The sequence below is a fragment of the Eubalaena glacialis genome, chromosome 6 (genome assembly GCF_028564815.1).
Source record: "Eubalaena glacialis isolate mEubGla1 chromosome 6, mEubGla1.1.hap2.+ XY, whole genome shotgun sequence".
Taxonomy (NCBI): domain Eukaryota; kingdom Metazoa; phylum Chordata; class Mammalia; order Artiodactyla; family Balaenidae; genus Eubalaena; species Eubalaena glacialis.
The window spans coordinates 128,983,645-128,996,715 of NC_083721.1; the positions used below are offsets into that span (position 1 = coordinate 128,983,645).

Sequence of the window (13,071 nt, forward strand, 5' to 3'; positions counted from 1 at the left end):
AATCAAAGATAACTAAGCATAAAGGGAACAAGAACCAGCAAAACGACAGACAGAAGAAATATACCTGCAGAGACTTCTGCTGTTAGAGCCAGGTTTAAAGACCCAGGTTTCCATGTTTATGGAAATGACAACCTTGAAAATAACTGTAAGGAGACTATGAAAAGTTACATACTCTATCTGAAAAAAAGAACCAAACTAAAAATAAAGATAGTAATTGAAATTTAAAACTCAATAATCACATTTGCAACATACTGACACTATGAGGGAGAAATAATGGACTGGAAGGTGGGGCAGAAGACCTTATACAGCAGGCAGGACTGAGAGAAGAAAATGGAAAAAATACACAGAAGTGTGTAGAAGATGTGGAGAATGTGGTACAAAGTTCTAACTTTGGCACGCCAGGAAGAGACAAAGAGGGAAAAGAGGATAGGGGTTGAGAATTTTTCAGAACTGATGAAAGATACCTATTCACAGATTTAAGACACTCAGTGGATCCCAAGCAGACTAAAATAAAACCCATGCCTCAACAACTCATAATGAAACTTCAGAAAACCAAGACATAGAGAAAATCTTAAAGCAACCAGAGAAAAAAATTATCATCAAAGGAGGAACTGACAAAGGACGTTTAACAGCAAGTCAGAAAATGGTAGACTGATAACAGCTTTAATGTGCTCAAAGAAAATTAGTGCTAACCTAGAATTCTATACACAACCACAAAAAAAATACCATTCAAAAATGAATTTGGTCCCCTTTCCTAGAGTGTGGTCCCCTATAAAATTCTGAACACTCTGAGAGAGGTTTGAAAAACCCATGTTGATTGATTGCACTTTAAAGGGATGGGCTAGGTGATGAGTTTATCAGTCCGATATTTGAGAAGGTCATAGAACAAGTCCTTGTAACCGCACAGAGTTGGTGGGAAAGGGAGAAGAGGGTAGCTGAGAGGTTGGAAGTGGCTGCCAAAGACCAACTAGGCTTATTTTATAATGTGCCCTACCGTGAAGACAGCTCATCAGTGTAAAATACCTGCTTTCTCCTTTCATTGATTCCTCAAATAGATGCATCAAGGACCAGTTCATTATCCTTACCTTACAGGCAGGGTTGATGCTCAAAATACTTAACAATACTCGGGCACCAGCACTCATCAATCAGAAGAGTTGCCTAATATCAGACTAGATGCTGGCTGTTGCACAAGATCAGGGGCCTGGGGGCCTATTGCAGTGTAAACTGTTATCCCTTTCATGGCCACAATAGGGAGAAACCCACGGGAGAGACCTGATCAGCTTCAGCTAGGATGGTGGAGACATTCAAGGTAGCAGCTATCTAATAACTGGTATATTAATACATTTGTTGACATACAAATACATAGCTGCTGAACATGAACCCTTCCAGCCCTTCCACCAGTCTCCTTAGCGGGTCTCATCCTTCCCCTGCTCCCTGATCATTGCCTCACCTTTCTCCCTTGCAAGTTTAAACCTTTCAACAAAGCTGCTTCCTTGTCTAGTTTTACCAGGAACACACCTTACCAAAAAAATCCTTCCTCAAAACCCTCAGACAGGGGTTGCATATTCTACCTTGGCAACTGTTCACTCCTGAATATGACTATACCATTTTGTTGCACCTCAAATGGGCTTTATAAAATGAAAATTGAGATTTATGCAGAAAATAAGAGGTATTTCTTTGCTTTATAGTCAGATTCAAACTAAACTTCCTTTAAATGACAAGCTCCTTTGCTACATTTTATATTTGCATAAAGTAATTTATTTTCTTTATTACAGTGTATGTTTATAATAGAAAAGTTAGAAAATATAACCAAAAGCACCTGTAATCTTTTTCTACCTCCCTCAGATATTGACTTTACCTATATATGTATGTCTGTATGTATGTATGAATGGATATATATATGATCCAATTAACATTCACTTTATATATAAATCTTTTCAAGGTAAAGTTATATCTGTATTCATTGTCAATGTCAGATGCACCAAAGTATGGCCATATTTAGCAAAGAAAACACTTTCTTCTTCCTATATTTGGATTTTAATGAATGGATCAAGCATTATTAATATGAAGTTGCTTTGACATCAAATGAAAAGTCCTGTAGCAGCATAGCTCAATATAATTTGGATTATCATCTTCAGGTACAAAAGCATATCATGAGTTCAGAGCTCAAGGACTTCATTTTTAAAACTTGGAGCTTGAACTACATTTGAATTCAAATTCAGTAATGCCCTTAGATCAACTTGAGCTGACAAATTCTTTAGAAGACAGTGGAATAAGGCAATTTGATCGAAATTATACTGTGCAGTGCCTTGTCACTCCAGATATTTCACTTTTACATTAAATTTTTTTCAATTAATTTAAAGGTAACTGCTATATGCCAGATATCCAGGCTATTTGTCATTATTATTCATTTATTTATATGCAGCACTATCATTTACAAGCACATAATTCTTAAGGAAACATAATTGCTCTAAACCTCTCAATTTGCTTATATAAAACTTTGTAAAGTCTTTTCTCTGGAAAGAAAGTTAAGCATTGGTTGTCAGAGAATGTCCCCCCAGGACCTCTGCATACCATGCACACTTGGGCCTCTGCTCCTGGTCCCCTCACACCCACCAGGCTCCTTGCCCTGAGCCCCAGGAGCCTCAAGTTTATACAGCATTGTTTCAAGCATAATAAAGCCTCAACAAACATTTGCTGATTTAAGGTGGCTTCCTGAGAAAAAGAGCAATGCATACTGTAAAATATGCAGGAAGAACTACTTCACTGGCACATGAATGAAGTAAAAAAAAGTCTAATATATCCTGCAGCCACTCCCTTTGCCCATTTCATTTGATAAGAATATAGAATCACAGACTCAAAATTCTAAAGAAACTTGGAGTAGAAAGGGACTTTAGAGTTCATTTTTCCAACATTATTTTGTAAGTAATGAAACTGAGACCCAGAGAGTTCATTCCACAAGACGACCCTGAGTCAAAGAAGTCTCCAGAACCTGCTGGACATGACTTAACCACAGGTTGTCTTAGCACTCCACATGTGAAGAGCTGGATATAGAATGTCCAGGGTGTGGACCATTATGGAGGTCACTAAATGACCAAGTCCCAAAACTCTGCTGCCATATTTACAATGTCTAGCAATTCCTACCTATGAATTCACTGCCTTCATTCATTCAAAGCTCACTTTAAACCCTGCCTCCTCTAAATACGTTTATTAAAAAGACATAGAGTTGGGCTTCCCTCGTGGTGCAGTGGTTGAGAATCTGCCTGCCAATGCAGGGGACACGGGTTCGAGCCCTGGTCTGGGAAGATCCCACATGCCACGGAGCAACTAGGCCCGTGAGCCACAACTACTGAGCCTGCGCGTCTGGAGCCTGTGCTCCGCAACAAGAGAGGCCGCGATAGTGAGAGGCTTGTGCACCGCGGTGAAGAGTGGCCCCCACTTGCCGCAACTAGAGAAAGCCCTCGCACAGAAACGAAGACCCAACACAGCCAAAAAAAAAAAAAAAAAATTAAATAAATAAATTAATTAAAAAAAAAAAAGACATAGAGTTAATGCCATTTTTAAGAAGGTAAAAGTATACTCGTGTCAAAAACATGACTAACAATCTGGATATTTACACTTTCAAGTAAACAAAAGTGAACTTTCCCTCTATCCCAAATCCCACATCAGACTCACACGGATAAATTTAACAGATTTTAAATTCTGAGAAGGTAATCATACAAAGTGTACAGCACATTGTAGTTGATCAGTGTTTTTGCAATCCGTCAAAGCTTTGCCTCTGTCAGGCAACCTTATTAAGCTTCATTCTTCTTGGAAGACAACTCAGTGGTTCTCCAGTTCAATTCAGTCTCCTGCTGGTTAGTATGTGATTATGTGGTCAAGACTCTCACTTTCATTCACTTCATGCAGAAATCCAGCTGAGAACCTTAACATTTCCTTTAATAGGGAAAGTAACTGACATGCAATGATGAATCAGTAATAGAGCATGAAGATTACCCTACTTAACATTCTTCAGTGCTTCCCTAGATCCTTCAGGGTAAAGTCCAGACTTCTTAAACTGGCAATCATGGACTTTCAAGGATCTGAGCGTCATCTATCTTTCTAGTCCCATTTCTCACTCCTCCCGCTTCTTACTCTCTGGTCCAAGCATGCCAAACTACTTTTAGTTCTCTGGAAAAATCGAACTCTCAAGTCTCTCCACTTAAAATGCCCTACATATACCCTCTTGACATTTGTCTGGCTAGTTCCTAACTCATACTGTAAAGGTCCATTTAGTTGCATGCATCCATGTGGAGTGTCATCATGAAGTAATTAACGTCAACTATACCCCAAATATAGGAACAATCAATCCACTTTCAGTGAGACATCAACATTTGTCTTTTCATGACTAAACTTTTGGTAAAATAGTTTATACCCACCACTTCCACTTCTTTATCATCCAATCCTTTCTTAATCCCTTGCAAACCTGCTTCCCCTAGCATTACTCAAGTGTAAAAAAAAATATTTTTAAGGCTACTAGTGTCCTCGTAATAATCTAATTCACTGACAATAGTTTGTTTTTTTTTTCTCCAAATACCAAGTTTTCTTAAGTTCTCTAAAGCCATCTAGACTGCTAGTCACCCTATTATATTCTACCTCCCTTCCCTTCTGTGGCAGACAGTTTTCCTTGCTGTCTTATTCTTTTTTTTTTTTTAATTAATTAATTTATTTATTTATTATTTTGGCTGTGTTGGGTCTTCGTTTCTGTGCGAGGGCTTTCTCTAGTTGCGGCAAGCGGGGGCCACTCTTCATCGCGGTGCGCGGGCCTCTCACTATCGCGGCCTCTCTTGTTGCAGAGCACAGGCTCCAGACGCGCAGGCTCAGTAGTTGTGGCACACGGGCCCAGTTGTCCCGCGGCATGTGGGATTTTCCCAGACCAGGGCTCAAACCCGTGTCCCCTGCATTGGCAGGCAGATTCTCAACCACTGCGCCACCAGGGAAGCCCTGTCTTATTCTAATTGTTCCTTTACTGTGTCATTTACTGGCTCCACTTCTTCCTCTAATTAAAGATATTCCTCTGGGTTCACTATTTTCAAAACATGAGCATTAGGATGCCTCCCAATTCCCTAACTCAGAAAACAAATGCAAATTATTTGTGTACCCTGTTGATTCTAGCTTCTTAGTGAGAAAGGAAGAACTCACAGTCCAGTAAAAAGAGCACTCATTTTGGAGATAAACTTGGGTTCAGATCTCAAGTACGTCACCAACTCTTGAGCAGTGTGGCATGGAGCATATTACTCAACTCATTTGGGCCTCAGTGTTTCATCTCTAAGTTGAAGAAAATAATGGCTATCTTTCAGTATTACTATATGAATTGCAGTATGCAAAGTGCATATTTCAATGCTGGGTACAAAATTGGGCACTCAATGAAATCTATTCAATATTATTATTTCCACACCCACTTCCTCCAAACTTGTATAGTATCTCACTGTTCCAATCCATTTCTTCATATGCATCAACAAAAGATAAATCTTATAGAGTGCATATATGAACACGTTTTTCTTCTGGCTTAATTGTTCCCGAGTGCTTACTGAATCAAAGCCCAATTCCTCCCTATTTAAGTAAATTTTCAGATTTTAGCCCCATCCTTCCTTTCCAGCCTTCTCCCTCACTGCCATTCTAAATGAATACCATTTTCCAAACAAACTGGATTTTTGTGGTCCAAAGGTCCACCTCAAATTCTGCCTCTTTTATGAAAATTATCTCCCCAGCTGGATATTTTATCCTGAGTATTTTAGTGGTACTTCTTATAAATTGTAACCCTTTTGAAGAGAGAAACTAGGTTCTTATTCATTCTCCTACTCACCGCTTTGCTAAGTGATGAGACATGTATATATATATATATTTTTTAAATTAATTAATTAATTTATTTTTGGCTGTGTTGGGTCTTTGTTTCTGTGCGAGGGCTTTCTCTAGTTGTGGCAAGCGGGGGCCACTCTTCATCGCGGTGCGAGGGCCTCTCACTATCGCGGCCTCTCTTGTTGCGGAGCACAGGCTCCAGATGCGCAGGCTCAGTAGTTGTGGCTCACGGGCCTAGTTGCTCCACGGCATGTGGGATCTTCCCAGACCAGGGCTCGAACCCGTGTCCCCGCATTAGCAGGCAGATTCTCAACCCCTGCACCACCAGGGAAGCCCCCGACATGTATATATTTTTAAAATACCAACTAGACTTTTCCTTAAGGAATTATTTTCACTTCCTCAACTTCTCATGAAAGGGTGGGAATAGAATAGGGAGGGAAGGGTGTATGTAGAGTACTGACAGAGACACTGCTGGCTGAACTTCCACTTGGAATTCTCCCAGCAGCAGCAAAAAGGCAGGGTTGAAACAGTCATCCTAGAAACTGACCAGGTAAGACTTTAAGGTCTGTTGATCAATTGCACTCAAACTCTTGGGAAACCCTTTCCCAATTTGCTAAGCTTGTCCATATTTCTTTTCTTTCCCAGAGTTATTTTTCTACCTTCTAGTCTTCTCTAAACTGAAGAGTAAACAAAAGATTTTATTTTAAACCCACAGTTGAACACACAGGAATATACACACATATATTTAATGTTATTTTATGTATTAGTTCATATTTGAGAATCTTATTTCTTTAAAGTGAAATTTCTTTCAACCCAAATCCAAGACTAAATTTTATAGGTATAATCTTCAGGCAGCACCTGGTATAGTGCTTTGGATACAGTACAAATTCATTATGTAATGTCTGAAAGAAGAATGAATTTATAATGCACAACTCCAGAACTTAATGTTGGTTAACTGCCATGGAAAAAAATGAGAAAATATATAGTCAAAGTGAGTGTGAAACTTCGGGGCTCAGCATCTTGGGTGCCTAGCGGTGTACAAAGATTTTTTTTTTTTTTTAAGATGAGGAAAACTAAGACCCACAAAGAGGTCACATTGGCAACAAAGCTCCTGCTACAGGCAAATTACCTGATGCAGAGTCCATATGTCTCCCTCTGAATATTACTTTCCACACACACACACACACACACACACTTCTTTTTTTTGGTTTTTTTCCTTTCTGATAATCTAGAGGTCTAAAAAATCCCCAAGGCTACTCTCAGGCCTGAGGTACACGTTTATATGTAGCAAAAGGGCAAGTGTTACTTGGCCCACGGTGTTTAAAAAATAAAATAAAATTTTAAAATAAATAAATGTATTTTAAAAAGCGGGAAGGGATTTCCCTGATGGCGCAGTGGTTAAGGATCCGCCTGCCAATGCAGGGGACACGGGTTCGAGCCCTGGTCCGGGAAGATCCCACATGCCGCGGAGAAACTAAGCCCGTGCGCCACAACTACTGAGCCTGCGCTCTAGAGCCCATGAGCCACAACTACTGAAGCCCGCATGCCACAACTACTGAAGCCCGCGTGCCTAGAGCCCGTGCTCCACAACAAGAGAAGCCGCCACAGTGAGAAGCCCGTGCACCGCAACGAAGAGTAGCCCCCGCTCGCCGCAACTAGAGAAAGCCAGGGTGCAGCAACGAAGACCCAACGCAGCCAAAAATAAACAAAATTAAAAAAAAAAAAAAAAAGGCGGGAAGAGGGTGCGGGTAGGCAAAAGGTCTAGCACTTTACTTTGCAACCGCTATGGCTCAGGTCCTTATTCTAGAGTTCAACTACCTTAATGAAGATATACTTTGGTGTAATAGAAAGAGCACAGGACTTGGAGGACTTACCAGTCTGGTATCAAATCCTGACTCTACCATTTACTGTGTGGCCTTGGCGGGGACCCTTAACTTCTTTGAGCCTTAGTTTCCTCATCAGTAAAATGGAGATAATTCAGATTCGATGTGAAGATTTGAGAGGAAAGTATTCTGGCACACAGCCGAAGATCAATAAATAGTTATAAATGAATGAACAACGCGGTCGACGCTCAATAGAAGGAGATCCTGCAGGGTCGGATACTCCCATCTCCTAGGGAGCTCCAGAGCTGAAGGCTCTTCGCAGCCCTCCGACCACTGATGCCTGAAGCTCAGCCCAGAAACCGGCCTACATCTTTCCAGCCTCAATCAGGGCCCCGAGCAGGCCCCGCAGAGGACTCTCTGGGCCTCGTTCTCAGGCCCACCAGGGTACAGTGGGCTTAGAGCCTACCTTCGCCTTCCCTTCTCTTCCCCGCCCTCTCCTCAGAGCCAGAATCAGAGGAAGCCTCACAGCGCTTCTCAGCCCCTGCGACACAACTCCACTATAGGGGAGTTTCTCCGGACGTTAGCATTCGGATGAAGCATTTCGCTTTTTCTCATCTCATTTAACTCGCGGTTTTCTGGTTCTCGTACACTCTCAGCAGCCCCAGGACACTGCAGCGGGTAGTGGGGGGCCACACCCCGCCCTTCCCCAGCAGCGCCAGGTGGGCTCGAGGCCGTTTAGGAGGCCTTGTTGCCTTGGAAATTGGGGCGGGGCTTGGGAAACTTCAGCCCTGCGCCGCGTTTGCGCAGGCGCTCGGGCCCTGGCCTCGAGTTCTATCGCGAGAACTCCTCACGGAAGTTCCACGTCAAGCAGTCGGCCGGTCAGCGGGTCGGTGGGTGTCTCCCGGACTGCTTCGTCTGCAGCGAGTGAAGGCGCCCGGGCTCGGACCAACGGAGCCATGGTAGGTCCAGGCCCTGCAGGAGGGAGTGGGGCCCCTGCGGCCAAGGCCAATTCCTGGGGCTCCTGGCCTGAGGACCGTAGTCAGCAGCGGCCTGGGCTCCCGCCGGGGCCGCCGCCTCAGGCCTTGCGGGGTCCTGGTCCAGTTTGAACTCTGGGAGGGAGGAGGCGGTGGGTGGTTTGAGGAGGCAGTCCCTGGAATTGAGGGGTCCCTGACTCCTCCGGTGCTTACGGCGTTTGCCAGAGGTCCTGCGGTCTGCAGCGGGATCCTTGGTGTAGGGAAATAGAAGAGACCGAAAACGTTGAACTCCGTAGAAGGCTTTGACGAAACTGCCTCATTGTGCCTTTAAAACGGCGACAGCTGATTTTGCACTCGTGTTGGGCTTGTTCTGGTATAGTATGTGCTGACCGCAAACTACGAACTTAAACAGGCAAGTCCCCTTCCCCCCAAAAAAGTAAATAAAATGCATAGTCAAGAGTGGAATTTCAGATGCTTTGGGACCCCAGCTTAAGTTTCTAGGGAGAAACGAAGAGTTGGGGAGTTGTTTATAAAACTGGTTGGCGTGCTTTTCTGCATTTGCAAATACAGCGGCTGATAAGAATGACAGTCATGACAGCATTTTTTATTATCACCCCCAAATATGCTCTAAAATACTTTTGCACAAAAAGAGTTATAATAGTAAGAAAAACAGTACGATAGTGTGAGAATTTCTTTCCAAAAAGATGTAAGAAATTCAATATTTTGTATTTAAACATTTTCCAATTTTTTTTCACTTGTTAGGAAGCACAGGTTCAAGGATTTTGGAGCTTGAAGACCGTAGGGATTAATAGGTCCAAGTTCCTCACCTTGCAGTTAAAGGAAAAAAATAAATAAAAACTTAAAATCAAGTTAGTTTAAGGCTCATTGCTGCAGAGTTTTAACTACAACAAGTTGATTCCCTGGGGAAACTTGTGAACATTATGGATACTTCCAGAAAAATGCATAAACACAGCATTGCATAAAATTTTAGTGGGTTCACTCACAGATACCGCCCCCCCCAATCCTCATCCATGAACTTTCTTGGGTCCCCAGGTTAAGAGCCTCTGAACAACACTCAAGTCACTTAATTATGCCACCTCGTATTACCAACGACCCGCTCTGGGGTGTGCTGTGCTTTCAGCACTGGACATTTTTGGAAACAGCCCTTGCATCTGCCTAATTTAATTTTCTTTTGCAATGTTTAAGAGTATTTTTATAATTACATATTTCATTCTTTAACACATTTAAAATCTTTTATATAACTACAAAATGTGAATTTATTTATTCACTCATTTACCATAGAGTGTTTACTATGTGCCATGGATTTTGCTAAACATTTGCCTCCTAATTCTCACAACAGCCGGGAGAGTGAGTTATAAATGCTTATGGAGTGGTTACAATAGGCCAGGCACTGTTCTAACTGTTTAACACTGAATTTAATTCTCATTATACTAAGCGGTAGATAATAGTCAATGGTTTTACATTTCTCAAACCTGAGAAAAGTTAAGTAAACTTACCCACTGTTGTACGTTTGAAATGAGTAGTGGAACTGAAGTTTGAGTCCATCATGATTCTTTAGACCTCGATTATACTGTCTGTACTTAAACCCCTATACCCAAATATATAAGATGCTGTGGAGATAAACACATGAATAAGCAGTGACCCTTCCCTTAAGGAGTATCTACTCTAGAAAGCAAAAACAGACATGTGCACAAATGTTAAATGTTAAAATTAAAACCTGTAGGATCCCGTAGGAAAGCATACTTCTGGTAGGGTAATCTGAAAGATCATAGTAGTGGCAGTAGCATTTAAGCTGAGTCCTAAATGCATCCAGCTCTTGGGAGATATAAGGAGACATTTTAGAGTTAAGGCTGCACCATGAGTACCTTACTCATTTTGGTATTCCACAGTGCCTAGTACAATGTCTCATTCAAAGTAGGCACTAAAATCTTGGGAGAAATACAGCAGGAGCTCTTTGCTGTGCTTTTTAAACTGAGATTGTGCATTGGGGGTACGTAGAGTTATACTGGGGTTGCTCAGTCCCCTGGACCACCTTCCTGAAGCATCACTTTTACTCAGTAATCAAGCATTTAAAACATTTTTAATGGTAAAATATACATAGTTTATAAGTATACAGTTTCCTCATTTACTAGAGGAAAAAGCCTCCACCGTGGTTCTTGGCATGTAATAGACACATCGTGTTTGCTGACTCTGAAGAGACCAGAAAAAAAGAGTTAACATTTGTGATGATAATTAATGGGACAAAATTCAGAAATGGGTGAAGTAAGAGGTCCTGCTTCAGCAAGGTATGTGAAGATGATGGTTTGAAAGTAGCAAGTTTGAGATGGAGAAGAAGGTAAGACAGTGGAAACATTTTTGTGGCTATTGTAGAGAAGAGCCAGAGAAGTCAGATCTTTTAAAGGAAAGTAAGAGGTATAGGTTGTTGCCAAAAGTGAGGGAGGCCTGTATAGAAGTCAGAACAAGGTTCGAAGCAGTCAGTGACCCAGATTTGATAGAGATCCAAAACGATGAATAAAAGCCTCGTGAGGTGTTTGCTTTGTCTCAGGAAATTATCTCTGTGGAAATTATCTAGCAGTCTTCATTTGTGTAGAAAAGTAACGTTAAATTTCTGTCCCATTCATGATCATCACGGAAGATCGCAAAAATAAAAATTTGATGATAACTCAACTTGCCAAATAAACTTTTAGGTTGTGTGTAAAACCTGTTGAAGGAGAAACATATTTTAAATCAGTCTTCCTCAGATCTGCTTCCAAGAGAGAATTAAGACTACTGCCCTAAGCCATCATTGTATATAATGAATTAACTTTTCTCTTAGAAAGGTATCCTTGGGAGAATTGAGAAAGTAGTTATTCAAATCATTTCCTTTCTGTGGTTTAGATGAGGAATCCAGGTTGAAAAAGGCTGTTTTAAACTATTAGTATTTTATGACTCGAGAGAGTATTTTAGCTTCGGTTTAAAATTGTAATTTCCGTTTGGTTCTTGTAACTTAAATACATTAAAACATTATAAACATTCCCATTTGGCTCCAAAGCCCTGCATGGACATGAATATAACCCCTGTTGATCCCACATTACATTGCCTAGCATTTACTAATATTATTGCCAAAATAAATCTAATACTTTTCTCTGAAGAACTCAGTTTTTTAAAAAAATAATTGAGGTGTAATTGACATATGACATTATATTAGTTTTAGGTGTCCAATATAATGATTTGATATTTGTGTATATTGTGAAACAATCACCACAATAAGTCTAAACACCTGTCACCATACATAGTTACAAAAATGTGTTTTTTCTTGCAATGAAAACGTTTAAGATCTACTCTCTTAGCAACTGTCAAATATGCAACACTGTATTATTAACTACTGTGCTGTACGTTACATCTCCATGACCTACTTATTTTATAACTGGAAGTTTGTACCCTTTGACCCCCTTCACCCATTTCTCCCCCTTCCACACTCCACCTCTGGGAGTTACCAATCTGTTCTCAGTATCTGTGAGCCAGGTTTTTGTGTTTTGTTTTTTGGGTTTTTTTCATATACATCAACCAAAACAATATATCACAACATATTGACGGCCGAAGCAGATATGTGAAAACAACTGTCTTCTATTAAGTCAGAATTTAGAGTTTTGCAAAAATGTGAAACATTGCTACTCTTCTCACTAAATTTCTTTTGAAACTATAGTTAGTTTTCATAACAATATCTTACTTACGTTAACATGTAATGGGTTTAGTTCATTTTTGAAAATGAATTAATACACAAATATTTTAATGTCTCAGTTTTAATTTTTAACGTGGTAAATATTAATAAATATAATCTACCTAAAAAGAAGCTTTTTAGTGTCCTCAAAAATTAAGACTGTAAAGGTGTCCTAAGACCAAAAAGTTTGACAAGTGCTGCTACAAATTAAAATTTTTTAAATACTCATATTTTTTGTATATATGAGTGAATAGGTGCTTTAGACTTCAAACTGTGTCTGTAATTTAGCAAAGTAAAAACTGAATTGTTTTGTAGCATGTTAATGCACTGTTTTTAGTTAAGATCTCAAGCATGTTTTATTTGGCATAGGAATTTAATGTTTGTTTGTTTTTTATGTTTGTCCTTAGCCTCTGCGACTTGATATCAAGAGAAAGCTAACTGCTCGATCTGATCGAGTTAAAAGTGTGGATTTGCATCCTACAGAGCCATGGATGTTGGCGAGTCTTTACAATGGCAGTGTGTGCGTTTGGAATCATGAAACACAGGTAGGAAGTTTTAAAGACTTTATTAGAAATACTATCTTAATCTGTTTTTAATGAAAGAGAAGAAATATAACAGAGTTCAGTAGTATATGCGTACTGCTTTCTTAAATAAATTGGTACAAAGTATTTTTAATAAAGATAAACTAACATTTATGAGGGTAGAGCTTGTGGGA

The 13,071-nt window shown here is 40.3% G+C and overlaps 1 protein-coding gene across 1 annotated transcript in view; it reads left to right on the forward strand.

The window, feature by feature from the left end:
- The first annotated feature begins 8,518 nt into the window (after positions 1-8,518).
- COPB2 (COPI coat complex subunit beta 2) overlaps positions 8,519-13,071 on the forward strand; it is a 28,638-nt gene continuing 24,085 nt past the window's right edge. Inside the window, exons 1-2 of the mRNA XM_061194600.1 lie at positions 8,519-8,620; positions 12,764-12,901. Of these exons, the coding sequence (XP_061050583.1) occupies positions 8,618-8,620; positions 12,764-12,901 (141 nt within the window). The 5' untranslated portion in view covers positions 8,519-8,617. The remainder of the gene's footprint in view (positions 8,621-12,763; positions 12,902-13,071) is intronic.